Source organism: Pseudorca crassidens, chromosome 6 (genome assembly GCF_039906515.1).
Source record: "Pseudorca crassidens isolate mPseCra1 chromosome 6, mPseCra1.hap1, whole genome shotgun sequence".
In the NCBI taxonomy this organism is placed as follows: Eukaryota; Metazoa; Chordata; class Mammalia; order Artiodactyla; family Delphinidae; genus Pseudorca; species Pseudorca crassidens.
Window position 1 is genome coordinate 6,774,473 of NC_090301.1, and position 14,544 is coordinate 6,789,016.

General features: G+C 39.1%; 1 protein-coding gene across 16 annotated transcripts in view; it reads left to right on the forward strand.

Annotated features, from left to right (window-relative positions):
* The window catches only part of USP40 (ubiquitin specific peptidase 40), a 98,532-nt gene that overhangs the window by 72,677 nt on the left and 11,311 nt on the right, over positions 1-14,544 (forward strand). For 12 of the 16 annotated variants that reach the window (XR_010944168.1, XM_067740165.1, XM_067740175.1 and 9 more), the window contains 6 exons: positions 2,220-2,256; positions 4,091-4,155; positions 7,208-7,282; positions 10,132-10,258; positions 12,228-12,373; positions 13,634-13,752. Coding sequence is in view for 14 of the 16 variants with exons in the window: in XM_067740165.1 (XP_067596266.1) it covers positions 2,220-2,256; positions 4,091-4,155; positions 7,208-7,282; positions 10,132-10,258; positions 12,228-12,373; positions 13,634-13,752 (569 nt within the window). In the remaining 2 variants the exon portion in view is untranslated. Of the gene's footprint in view, positions 1-2,219; positions 2,257-4,090; positions 4,156-7,207; positions 7,283-10,131; positions 10,259-12,227; positions 12,374-12,419; positions 12,460-13,633; positions 13,753-14,544 lie in introns of all 16 variants that reach the window. The other 4 variants (XM_067740167.1, XM_067740173.1, XM_067740178.1 and 1 more) reach the window with 2 other exon arrangements.

Sequence of the window (14,544 nt, forward strand, 5' to 3'; positions counted from 1 at the left end):
CTCCGGCCTGCCTGTTCTCAGTCTTGTTTCCTCTTCTGTCTGCCTTCTGAGCGCCTCGTGCTCAAGTCGTAGACGCCATACTCATGTATGAGCTCCTGATCTCTCAACATACTTCACTCACATTTCCCTTTTCTATTACAGTGGCTCCATTTTCTGCTTGCTTAGGCCAAAAACCTTGAAATTGTCTTTGATTCTTTTCTTTCTTACTTCAGAACCAGTGTTTCAGGAAATCGTTCTGGTTCTACCATCAAGATTTATCTGGGATCTGATCATATCTTATTCCTTCCACTGCTGTCACCCCTTCACCTCTCATCTGGATTATTCCAGCAGCTTCCTAACCGATCTCCTTCCTTCCAGCCTGACACCTCCCAGGGTGTGTTCTTACAAAGAAGTGGAGTAATCCTTTAAAGTGTAAGGTCAGTCAGTCCTCTGCACACAACCCTGCTCTGCTTTCCCATCTCACTCGGGGTGAGGGCAGGAGCCCCGAGTGACCTTGCAAGGCCCTGTGTGATCTGGCCCTTTGGTATTTTTAAAGAAAGAGTCTGACTATTACTCTCGCTCGCTCTACTCCAGCCGCGTTGGCCACTAGGCTGCTCCTCAAGCAGCCCTTTACACCGGCAGTTTCCTCTGTCTGGAACACAGTTAGGCTGAATGCTCAATTGCTTGTTTTTCTTAAATAATGGAGGCCTTTGAGACTGCAGTTTTCTTTGAATATGGCTTTGGTCCCATTCCCTGTTTTTTTTTTTAATAAATTTATTTATTTTATTTACTATTTATTTTTGGCTGCGTTGCGTCTTCGTTGCTGCACGCGGGCTTTCTCTAGTCGCGGCGAACGGGCAACTCTTCGTTGCGGTGTGTGGGCTTCTCACTGCGGTGACTTCTCTTGTTGCACAGCATGGACTCTAGGCGCACGGGCTTCAGTAGTTGCAGCACGAGGGCTCAGTAGTTGTGCCTTGTGGGCTCTAGAGCACAGGCTCAGCAGTTGTGGCGCACGGGCTTAGTTGCTCCGCGGCATGTGGGATCTTCCCGGACCAGGGCTCGAACCCATGTCCCCTGCATGGGCAGGCGGATTCTGAACCACTGAGCCACCAGGGAAGCCCCCATTCCCTATTTTAACATACTCTGTTGTCATTGTCATCATTTTCTAAACAATCTTTAATTCTAGAGTCTCTTTTATTTTTAATCAGACAAGTGATTGTGGATTTAGTCTTATTTTTTAAACTTTGGGGAGACTAAAAATCCCCCTTGGTCACCACCCTATCCTTGTCGCTTCCCCAGAAGTCACTGTTGTCATTGGACAGTATAATCTTATCCACATCAGTAGAGTGTATCCTTCCGTACCTTTGCCGTGTGTGTACCAATATGTGGGTATGTATGTACGTGTAGAAATAAGAGCTTGACTTGTATGGTTTTCTTTAAAATCATAAATGGGATCCCAGAACTTTGTTTCACTAAAATATTTTAAAGATCTTTTAAGACCAGTGAATATAAATCTCTTTTATCCTTTTAATTGTTTTAAGACCTCTCATAGTTTATTTAAATGTTGCCCTGTTAATGCAGGGATGTCTGGATTGTTGGCCGTTTTTCTCCTGATCCAAGCAGGGCAGCAGTGACCATCCTGTGTGCTGCTCCCTCTGCTCTGTTACAGTACAAAGGAAATTTTACATACTCCTTGGCCCGAAAGTTATTTAAGAATGTTTTTCCCCTCAAGAAGTTGGGAGTTTTTTTGTGACTATTTTTGTTTTGTTTAAACGTCTATTAATCGTGTCTCGTTTATTGAATTGTGCCATGAGCTCACAGTATGCATCGTTCTTCCCTCATGAGTTGACGTGTGACCATTTGTTTCTTAGATGATAAATAAAAGCTAATCTCCTTCTCTAGGAGTCAGAGTTCTGTGAAATCAGCCTAATTAATCACATCTGGTCAAAAATACACTGTTAGTCCTCATAAGAAGGGAATCATACCGCAGTCCTGGAAGTGGATGAACTTTTAGATAGACCTGGTTGCGAACACTGGAAACTGGTTTTCCCTGCTGAGTCGGCGCCACGTAGCCCTTAAGAAGCGCTTACTTAATCACTGCATCGTGTGTATCTTTATCTATTTGAGAATTACTAAATATAATCAGACTCAGATAGGCCCAGGGTCAAAAAAGAGTGTTTCTCACAATACTGTAACTCAGATATAGAACAACTAATGAACATAGTTTTTTTTTCTTACAGTGTTTAAAGGTAATGCTGGAGAAATCTGGCCTATCAGGTAAGTTACAGACCATGATGATACGTAAGTTTATCCACATCCTTTACTTATAATACATTTTCTATAAGCCTAATGAAAACTTCTCAAACTTCCTTTTTCTCCGGGGTTGTCAGTTATGCTTTACATTTGTATACGTACATAATTCTCCTGTTTCTTTTTTGCAGGCTAAAAGAAAACTAGTTGGAGGTTAGCCTAATTCTAAGGAAAGAGAGCCTAGATAGGGAACAAGAAAGGGACAAAAGAGATACAGTTAAGATACAGACCCTCTGGAATTTCCTAGATCTTTTGCTGAATTTCTTTTTTTAACCTCATGGATTCAGAATTTCAATGCATTGTGTTTCAGGCCAGTATTTCTGTATATAGATTAGGGAATGTAATATGAATGAAAAAAGTAAACCCAGGGTGTCCTGAAGTGGCTACCCAGGTGGACCCACGGAGCAAGCTTGAGGAAGCACCACACTGCTTTCATCAGAGTGAGTGCTTGCCATTCTCTCCACCAGAGTGGAAGCATGGGGCTCCGTTATCTGGCAGGGACGTTCACTTGCTCAACTTCTAGGAGTTTCTGTGCGATGCCTCAGGTCATCTCGACAGTAGTCCTCCCATGCAGGGATCATCCCCCGTTCCCACTTTCCAGATGCTGAAAATGGTTAAATGGCTTACCCAGTGTTCCAGAGCAAGTAGCTAAGTGGCTCTGATTTCAGAACTCTGATTTCTTTCTACCATGCTCTGCTATGAAGTAATGGTGTTCACTCTTAACTTACTTTCTTTTTTTAAACAAACTTAGATTAAGTTAAATATCGATATAAATCTTACTGCATTTAAAACTAGAACCGATGACAAAAGAGGGTCTACAAAGAACAGTATTGGGATTCAAAACCTGTGGCCTGTGCAGGATAAATGTGAGGTCTGTGTTTCTTCGCTCGTCTGTAGCTTCTTTCGGTGGGTGGGGGGAGTTGACTGTTACAAAACATTGCTAGTTTTTTAACCATCAGGATTTTCAACTTTTGCTCGGTTCCCTCTCCCCGAAAAAAGTTCTCTCCCCATGTCGTGAGTATGTAGCAAGCATGCTGAAAAACTGAAATCTGATTAACCTTCGTAAATGTTCATTTGTACCAACTACATTGAAGCACTGTGCCGAAAGGACACGCTTTCGTTAGATCGCTGCTGACTAGATAGGACAGGTTTGCCGTACATGGTATCAGTTGCTGAGCGATGTTAGCGTGTGTTTTCGTCCAAGACAGTGAAATAAAACTCAATTTCATGATTTTAGGAGGGATTCTGTGCTTATGTATGTACATCTGTCTATGCTTAACGTGTGATGTGGATGCGCTTGTGTACTTGTAAATAATAAAGGTGTAAGTAGATGTTGCATACTAGTACCAAGTCTTATTTTTATTTGCAAGTATACAGTTCTTGGTGGAATAGAGAGAAAATTAACCAAGTTGGGGCAATGACTTAATTTTTTTCAGGCCCTGGAAGAGATAATTTACTTTAAAAATTAGTTAATACTGGGCTTCCCTGGTGGCACAGTGGTTGAGAGTCCGCCTGCTGATGCAGGGGACACGGGTTCGTGCCTCAGTCCGGGAAGATCCCACATGCCGCGGAGCGGCTGGGCCCGTGAGCCATGGCCGCTGAGCCTGCACGTCTGGAGCCTGTGCTCCACAACAGGAGAGGCCACAGCAGTGAGAGGCCCGTGTACCGCAAAAAAAAATTAGTTAATACTTATTAGATGATATCCCATTTGATATTCATTTATCCAGAAGGGTCATTCCTGACAAACTCTTAAAACATATTATTCTGAATTCTTTTTCATCTGATTTTGATTCCTTCGTAGGAGACGCATGGCATTTACGGAAAATGGATTGGTGCTATGAAGCTGGGGAAGCTTTATGGGAAGAAGTAAGATTATTTCTGTACATTTCATTTGTAAAGTGATTGTGCTTATTTTGTATTTTCATAAGGACACCACCCTACTCATGTGAATAAATTCTAGAGAAAGCTTTACTTTTTTTTTAGGATATACAAATCCATATGGGGGTCTACTTTTTCCTTACTGCAGTTTTTTCACAGAGTCAGAGGGGAAGTTTCAGCTAAGTGGGAACATATCTAACATCTGTACTGAGCCCTCTTTTGATAAGAGAATATGTCTCTAGTAGTAGTTCTTCATTAACAGGCAGAGAACTACAGAGAACAAAAGACATTTGTACCAGTGAAAGAATTTGAAGATACACTCTGAATTTTGAAACCTGAATATGTTAATCTGAGAGTTTCTCTGTAAGTTAATGATGGCAGAATTCATCTTACCAATCAGTCACTTAGGCTCTGATTCAAACTGCATCTCTAAATCCGGCCCAGACTCTTAGGGTAGACTTAGGAGCAGTGTTATCACAGGGTGTTTGGAATCTGGTTAATCTTATTTTAAAAAATTTTTATTGAAGTGTAGTTGATTTACAATGTTGTGTTAGTTTCAGGTGTACAGCACAGATTCAGTTAAATGTTCAGTTAAATGTATATATTCTATTTTAGATTCTTTTCCATTATAGGTTATTATAAGATATTGAGTATAGTTTCCTGTGCTGTACAGTAGGTCCTTATTGGTTATCTCTTTTATATATAGTGGTGTGTATATGTTAATCCCAAACTCCTAATTTATCCCTCCCCCCCTTTCCCCTTTGGTAAATAAGTTTGTTTCTATGTCTGTGAGTCTGTTTCTGTTTTGTAAATAAGTTCATTTGTATCATTTTTTTAGATTCCACATGTAAGTGATATATGATATTTGTCTTTCTTTGACTTACTTCACTTAGTATGACAATCTCTAGGTCCATCTGTGTTACTGCAAATGGCATTATTTCTTTTTTTTAAATGGTTGAGTAATATTCCACTGTATATATATATCACATCTTCTTTATCTATTCATCTGTCAGTGGACATTGAGGTTGTTTCCATGTCTTGGCTGTTGTATATCGTGCCACTGTGAACATTGTGGTGTATGTATGTTTTCAAATTAGCGTTTTCTCCAGTTATATGCCCAGGAGTGGGACCACTGGATCATATGGTAGCTCTATTTTTAGTTTTTTAAGGAACCTCCATAGTGTTCTCCATAGTGGCTGCACCAATCTACATTCCCACCAACAGTGCAAGAGGGTTCCCTTTTCTCTACACCCTCTCCAGCATTTATTATTTTTTATTTTTTTAATAAAATTATTTATTTATTTTTGGCTGCATTGGGTCTTTATTGATGCACAGGCTTTCTCTAGTTGCTGCGAGCGGGGGCTGCTCTTCATTGTAGTGTGCAGGCTTCTCATTGCAGTGGCTTCTCTTGTTGCAGAGCACAGGCTCGAGGCACGTGGGCTTCAGTAGTTGTGGCACTCAGGCTCAGTAGTTGTGGCTCACGGGCTCTAGAGCGCAGGCTCAGTAGTTGTGGCGCATGGGCTTAGTTGCTCCGCGGCATGTGGGATCTTCCCGGACCAGGGATTGAACCTGTGTCCCCTGCATTGGCAGGCAGATTCTTAACCACAGTGCCACCAGGGAAGTCCCTCTACTATTTATTACTTACAGACTTTTTGATGATGGCCATTCTGACTGGTGTGAGGTGATACCTCACTGCAGTTTTGATTTGCATTTCTCTGATAATTAGTGATGTGAGCATCTTTTCATGTTGGTTAATCATCTTATTGTTGCTCCAAGTAGCATCAGACCTCACAGTCCAAATCCATGGCCTTAGAAGTACAGCCAGAATAAAGCTTTGTGAGAAAGCTTACACAATTGTGCTCACTCCCCTTTCCCCCAATCTTTATCCGCCTGCTTTCTGTTCAGTGAGACACTGGCATTGAACATCAACAGAGGTTGATCTAAAGCAGGGCCTTCTGGGAAACAGTCCTTGCTGTGTAACAGTCAGGGACAATACAGAGAGGCTCCTCTTGGGTCCTGGCCAGGAATTTGACTGCCTGGAGTAAAAAGTGAACCTCAAAGAATCTTCAGGACATACAGTTTGGATGTCGAAAGAGTGTATCTAGTCAAATGGTTTCCTTATTTTCTCCTCTTATTAATTCCCAAATCAGTATCAAACAGTTCATCTAAAAGCAAACTCATTACCCTCAGAACTAGCTCCGCTTCCCAGATTTGCTTCTTGTCTTTCCCATCCTGATCCTTTTCCACCTGAAATGTGGCTTACGCTACTTACCTTACATCCGTCATATTTGGTCTCAGCCTTCAATCAGTTTTTCCACTCCTTGACCATTCCCACTGCCGGCCTCCTGGTTCAAGCCCTGTTTTTTTGTGGTTTTTTGCCTCTTACCTAATTTACTACAAATGGTTTCCTGAGCCCATGTGTTCCCCACTTCAGTATGTCACAAGTGTGGCAGCTTAGATTGATCTTTAAAAACCCCTTCGCAGAAATCTTGAGTGGCTTTTTTAAAGCAACTGAAAACTCTTTTTCTTCTGTTCCGCATCCCTTTGACCTGTGACCACCTCTCCAACCCAGTTTTCTTTCCGTTACTCTCCAGCAGATACCTCCCATTCTAGTTAATCTGGTCTCTTAGCTCTTCCCCAGCACAAGTCATACTGACTCTTGACTTAACCTGGACTTTGCCATGTTCTTCTTTCCCTGAGAAATTCCTTCTTGTTTCCTCTGGCTTTCCCAAATCCAGCCCATCTTTTGGGCTTAACTAAAATTTTATCTTCTGTAGATTAATCTGTCATTTCTTACCTCATCCATCTCCCTTCCTTTAATCTTTTACAGTTCATAATTATACAGTTTTAATACATAATGATATACTTTTTTATGGTTTTAGCTTATTTCTATCTCTTCAATATCTGCTTCGTTATTCATTTACTTATTTCTTGAAAGGGTAATAGAGGCATAGGGTTTTTTTAAAAAGATCGAATGGTCTCTTTCTTCCTTTCAGAAGTCATAAGTGACAAAAAAGATTTTCACTTTCTGTATTCCCAGGATGCAGCACTGAAAGAGCTTATGCTCTCTTCTGGAGACACTTTGCTTTTAATTGAAGGAAAACTTCCTCCTCTGGTAAGATTTTGCTCCTGAATAGACATTTTGTAAATAACAGTTACTGTTTTATGATTGCAAGGATGATATGTTCTCATTGTGTGAAACTGGGGAAATACAATCATAAAGAGAATAGAGTACTTACCCAAAATCCTACCAATCAGACAGCTACCATATTTTACATCTTTATATATTTTCTTCCTATGAAGTCAAATTGTATGTACAATTTTATTTCCTACTTTTTATATTTTACTTTTTAACCTGACCATAAAATCCAGAAACAATCATTATATCCAATATATGACTTACCACAGTTTTATTCACCTATATCCCTGTTGTTTGGATTTTAGCTTGTTTAAAATTTTTTGTTCTTATAAACAGTAATAAATATAAATCCTTCTTAAGACAATTCTAAAGATGGAATTAACAAGCCAAATTGTTTTCCCAAAGAGTCGTACCAAGTTTACAGTCCTAATGTGTGTCTGTGAGAGGGCTCACACCACTGCTCTTCCATAGACACTGTGTATTACCACTTGGAAAAGCCATTACTTATTAGTTTGTTTTTGTTTTAATGTGGACACATGTAAAGATGAAAATGACCCAGAATTCCAGCATTCAGATAATCATTTGCTTATGATTAGAAAACTCAGACAGTGTAGAAGCCTATAAAATGATAAACAGAAGTTTCTCCCATATCTTTCTCTCCAGAAAGAGCCACAGTAAACTTATTTTTCCTTGTGTATCCTTCCAAGAAAAAAATTATGCCTGTTTGTATGCTGAATGTAAATATGTGTGTATCCTTTTCAAAGTTTACATAAAGGGGGTCATATTCTATGCACTGTTTTATACCTTTCGTTTTTTGTTTGTTTTTATTCATTTAATATAGCTTGAGGATCTCACATCAGCACATACAGACCTACCTTATTCTTTTTCATGACTTCATAGAATTCTGTTGTATTTTATACTGTGCTCTTTAAAGTTAATTTTTGAATTGATAATATTCATGATACAAAATTCAAAGTGTATAAAAAGCTGGGCCAGGAAAAGTATCCCCCATCCCTCCTGTCCCCCTGCCACTTGGGGTCCTCCCTCCACAGGCAGCCAGCTTCCTCTGTATCCTTCCAGAGGCACGTGCTTATTAAATTTAATGCACACACACACGTATGTATGTGTATATACATATTTTTACTTACACAAATGATTATAAGCTTGACACCCTATTCTGCACCTAGCTTTTTTCATTACCCCCATATACATGCCACATCAGTACCCATGAAGTTATCTCGTTCCATTTGACGTATATGGAGGTACCGTGATTTATTTTTTAACCAATCTCTTTTCAAAGAATATTTAGGTTGTATCCAGTCTTTTGTCGATACAAATAACACTGCCAAAAATATCATTTATTTGCCATTTTGCACATATGTATCTACAGGATATTCCTAGAATTGAAATCGCTTTGTCAAAAGTTATGGCCTACCGTAATATAACTAGTCTTCTGAAGAGGGACCTTGAGGTTGTTTCATGGTTTTTGCTACCATAAACAATTTACAGTGAATATCTTTGTATGCATGGGCTAGTATATCAGAAGGTAAAATCCTAACCATGGAATGGCTGGGTCAGAGGGCTTGGGCATTTAAAATTTTGACAGCACCAAATCACCATCCAGAGACTTTGCAGCAGTTTCTACTCCTGGAACCAACATATAGGAGCTCAGGTTTACTTTCAGTTTCACCACTGTAGAATATTATTAGACTTTCTGGTTTTTGACAGGTGAAAAAAAATGGAGTTTTTCCTCTGATTTACATTTATTTATTTACTGCATGGAAGTTGAGTATTAATCTTCACCAATTTGATAAACAGAAAAATATTCTCATTTTAATATGCATTTCCTGAAATACATATTTAAAATACTTTACATGTTTTTTTTTCACATTCTCATCTTCTGTTGTTGGAAATTGCGCACTGTAATAGCAACTGATCTTTCATTGAGTAAATCTGTTCAAGTTCTTTACCCACTCAAAAAAGGGGTGGGGAAGAACCAGTTAAATTAGTAAAACTGAAATTACAGAATGTGTTTAAGGAGTTGAGTTTATTTCATGTAGTTGGTATATAGGAATGCACCTTAGATCAATAGGTTGTTGGATCTCTATAAAGTTCCTTTAGAAACTTTTATAAATAAAAACTGCATGTAACTGGTGCATTGTGCTATGGTGCTCTTACAATGCCTGAAAACATTTATATAGTTTGTTCTGTCAAATGTTTTGTTAGTTTGTTTATACTTTTCACTTACTGTAGCTACTAAGATATAGAACAGGAACTTCCCTGGTGGTACAGTGAATAAGACTCCGTGCTCCCAGTGCAGGGGGCCCGGGTTTGATCCCTGGTCAGGGAACTAGATCCCACATGCATGCTGCAGCTAAGAGTTTGCATGCCACAACTAAGGAGCCGTGGAGCCACAACTAAGGAGCCAACGAGCCAAAACTAAGACCCAGTGCAACGAAATTTAAAAAAAAAGAAGATATAGAACATTGGTCCCAGTCATCCTAAAGACTGACTTTTATGATTTTAAACTTTGATTGTAAAAACAGTAAGCAAGTATAATACATGACAGTTAATACATACATCTTAAGGAAAAATAAATTCAGGAACATATTCTATATCAAGATGTTTCTTTCTGGGAATTCCCTGGTGGTCCAGTGGTTAGGACTCCTTGCTTTCACTGCCGAGGGCACAGGTTCTATCCCTGGTCAGGGAACTAAGATCCCACAAGATGCTTGGCATGGCCAAAAAAAAAAGTTTCTTTCTGTGGAAGTAGAAGTTGACTTAATCTGTGTGCATCACAACAGTTGGAAATCTCCATTCCTCAGGGTTTCCTGAAGGTGCCCATCTGGTGGTACCAGCCACGGGGTCCATTGCATCACTGGAAGAGTCATCAGGACCAGACTAACTGTACCTTTTCTCAAGGCGGGGTCTGGAGAGCTAATTCCATCCAAGGTGAGAACACAACAGAATTATAGCAGCCAGTGTGTCATAAAGAAAAGTAAAATGATTGCTTCTGCTGAGAGGCAACTGAAATACGTATTTTTAAAATATAAGGTTGAAAATCAAAATCTATTCCATAATTCATAGTATAATAATAATACTATCCTATTTTTATACAGTGGTTTGTAACCTCTATAAAATACCATCTTTTTTTTTTTGGCTTTACCTTTCATTTGCCATCTGTTATTTTTATTATCATTATTATTATAGCAATATATTACATTTTTTCAAGGAATTGTTATATAATATCACCTCTCAAGTGCCTCATGGCAGTAGGAATAGCGGCCCCAGTTATTGTAACAGACTAAGACATTGATGCTTTAGTCGCTTCCAGCGTCTTCACCGCAGCCCCAAGGGGCGGAGAGGCAGGGTTGGAGTCCAGACCCCACGCAGCTCCTGTTCTTTCTGCTGCCGCCACCCAGGAGCTCCTTCAAGGGCGTTCCAGCTCACTGACTTCTGAGAAGACTCACAGACAGGGTATAAACATTGTTTCACTCTGTCTAAGTTTCTTCTCCACAGGCAGAATTCAGCACACACGTCATGATGAGCAAAGGCAGGGAGTTTGAATTGCCATTGTAAAAAGTGGGTTTCCACTTCATTATAAGAAGACACAAGTTAATCTCCTTTGTAACTGTAGATAAAGAGAATATATTTTTAGTAGGACCAAGTTCTTATATTTTTTTCCTTTTATCATGCTTAATTATCTAGCTTTTTTAATGCCTTGAAGTATTATATACTTACATTTCTTTTTATCTTTCAAAATTCAGTACTGAAACTAACATAAATGATCTCCTTACTTTTTGAAGTTAGGATTATATGTATAGAGCAATAAAATACTTCATGTTGAATTAGCTATGAAATTGGCATTAAGTTATTTTTTGTTTGAGTTATATTAGACATGTTAAACAATTCTAAAAATGATTTTGTGATAGAATAATAGTTACAACTTAAAAAGCGGTGTGTTTCTCCATGAAAGTAAAGAAAACAGTTCATTTTTTTGGTAGTCCTTCTGTATCACAACATACGGCAAATATTTTTATTTCTGAGAATGTCCTAAAAGTGTCTTTCAGGTAGTACCAGCTTACAGCATCCTTAGACACAAGAAGAACCACTCACGAAGAGAGCTTTTTTACTTAATTTACTTAATTAATTTCCTATTATGTATTAGCAGTATGCCCAGCAGTAAGCAAAGACATTTAACTAAAGCAAAAATGAGTCAAATTACTGATTTCAAATTTAGTTATCAACTTTTATATCCAGAGTTTTATATGAGAGCATTTTGTTTTCCCCTTTTTAAAACTAATGTAGAAAGGCCTTCTTATTGTCAAGAATTCTTTCAGTCAGTAAACATTTATTGGACATTTATTGTGTGGCACCCACCATTCCTGGCACTGGAGAGACAAACAAGATAGATGACCTGTTCTCTCTTGAAAATCATATTCTGTAGGGGAGACAGGTTAGGTTAAAATATATATATGTAAAAAAACACATGTATACACACACATAAGAAAACAGACAGACAAAAGAGTAACAAGTTGGGACAAGTGTTATGAGAGAGAAACAGGTTAAATAAAAGATGAGAGCAGGGCAGAGTATCCAACCAGCAGAGTCCTCTTTGAGGAAGGAGAGGGTGTGGGAAAGAGCATTCCAGGTAGACAGCCCAAGTGTAAAATTCCTCAAAGCCATTCTAGTGAGAAGACCTGGTGCTGTGCCCACAGCGTGCTCCCTGGCTGCCCATCTACTGGGCCCTGCTTCCTCCCCGTGAAGTCCTGAGGGGCTGACCCGAGGAATTCAGATTCTGAGTTGCTTGGATGGAATTGTACTAAACCCGTCTGCAGTATCAAAACGTGGCCTGTATTTCAGAAATCAGAGCTAAGTACGTCTAAAGCTCCTGTCAAACATCTTGCTCTGTCCTTTGTAGATGCTCCCAGTGACGCACATGCAGAAGTTTCCCTCCGCTACTTGGGAGACGTTGAAATCTCAGAAGATGCTACGTTGGGGGAGCTGAAGTCTCAGGTCAGCCTTCCTCCTGCAGCGCGTACCTTACTGGTGATCTGGCTGCTTCCAGTGAGATATTAATATATTCTTCTATTTCCTCTTCCCTCAATTACAGTCTGTTCTGATAGGGCATGTGTTATATGCCATGTTCAGTGGTGAGTACCCAACAGGCCACACACACATATTGCTCAGACAGCTCCCTGGGTTTGCTTCTACCAGTTGCCTGTGGCTTTCATTTATCCCCTCTCTGACAGGCATGCTGTGCTTTCATTTGAAATCTCCTCAGTGACTTGCAGCTTATGTTCATTTTGATTTTTTAGGGAAACATTTGTTGGAACATTTGTAAAGCATTCACTTTACTCCTTTATTTACATTGTTTTTGTGTCATTGTGATTCATGTGTTAAATGTTGTTAGTAAAAGCTGTGTGGTCAGTTGCCCAGGAGGTCAGAATATCAGCTTTATGTTAAACTAGATAATGTATTGTTTTCCTGGACATTAATACTCACAGACACAGTGTTCTGTCCAAATGGAAAGGCCGGGTTGAATACAACACACAATGCTTAAGAAGCATCTTATTCTCATTGGATTAAAATGAACATCCCTTCTTGCTCTTAAAGGAAACAGTGTAGGTGCATGTAAGGTGAATATCAGTCATTGATTGACTTCTGTGTGTCCTCAATATCTGAAATACCTTCCACAAAAAAACAAATGGTCTTATTCTAAAAAGAACAAGTAGAAAGAGACTTTTTTTCTTATATTAGATTAAAAGATACAAAATTGCTGTTTCTAGATTTAAAACGGATGAATATTGGCCATTTTATATACTGCAGCCTAAGTATATAAATAGTTATCCACCCCTACAGAATTAGTCCAGCGGTTTGGGCCTAGCGTTTGGATCCAGAGATTCTGAAATATTTCAAAATCAGAAGTTATTTCCATGGCAGAGGAAACTTTGTTGAATTATATGAGCACAGATGGAAGTTGAAGATGAGTCCTTGCTTTTATTAGAGAGGCCTCTGCTCTTGAGTTATATAGTCATATGGAAATTAATTTTAAAGTTTCATTTTCTAAAACATAATCATTGAAAAGGAGCTTTTGGCTCAGATTTAGAAACAGAAAAATCTCTCAGGCTGATTTCAGTAGAGAGGAATGCAAAAATTACTCAGGGTTAATTTCATTTAAACGATATTCCTGTGGATTTTTTGGGTAGATATTATCATTACCTAAGATACTCTTTCCCTTAAATGTCATTGTGTAGCGCTTCATTTCTTTTTCCTAAAGCAGTCTGTTTTTAAGAGTGCTTTTTCCAATGTCTGTTTCTTTTCTAGGCCATGACCTTGCCCTCCTTCTCGGAGTTTTCCATCCCATCGCCCGCCTTCCTTAGAGCCTGGACGGTGGAAAGTAGGCGCCCCAGCAGGCTCTTACGAGTCCACTATCAGCGGCTCAGGTAGGGTTCTCAGTGAACACTCCACAACAGCCCGTTCTAGGTCATTCCACATTTGTCATGTTGATGATACTTTTTATCATAAATTAAACTCTGAGACAACTTCAGTGTCTCATATTAAGTATAAATGTAGTTTCATCTGTTTTTACTATGGTCCAGAGACTGTGAACAAAATTTTGATTGTTTTTTCCCCCCAGCTTTATTGAGATATAATTGCCATATAACACTGTATAAATTTAAGGTGTACAACCTATTGATTTGACAGACGTATAATGCAGAATGATTACCACCGTAGCATTAGCGAACAGCCTCCATCACATCATATAATCGCCATTTCCTTTTTGTGAGAACATTTAAGATCTACTTTCTTATTAGCAACTTTCAAGTATATAATTCAGTGTTATAAGATGAATATGTTCTGGGGATGTCATGTACAGCATGTTGATTATAGTTTATAACTGGAAGTATGTACCCTTTGACCAACATCTCCCCTTTTCAGCCAGTCCCAGTCCCTGGTAACCACCATTCTAGTCCCTGTTTCTATTAGTTCAGCTTTTTTAGATTCCACATATAAGTGATATCGTACAGCAGTTGTCTTATCTCACTTAGCATAATGCCCTCAGTGTCCATCCATGTTGTCTCAAACAACAGGATGTCCTTCTTTCTTATGACTGAATGATATTCCTTTGTGTGTGTATGAGTGTGTGTACACATACATACATATACCACATCTTTATCCATTCATTGGTTAACAGACACTAGGTTTTTCCATATCTTGCCTACTGTGCATAATGC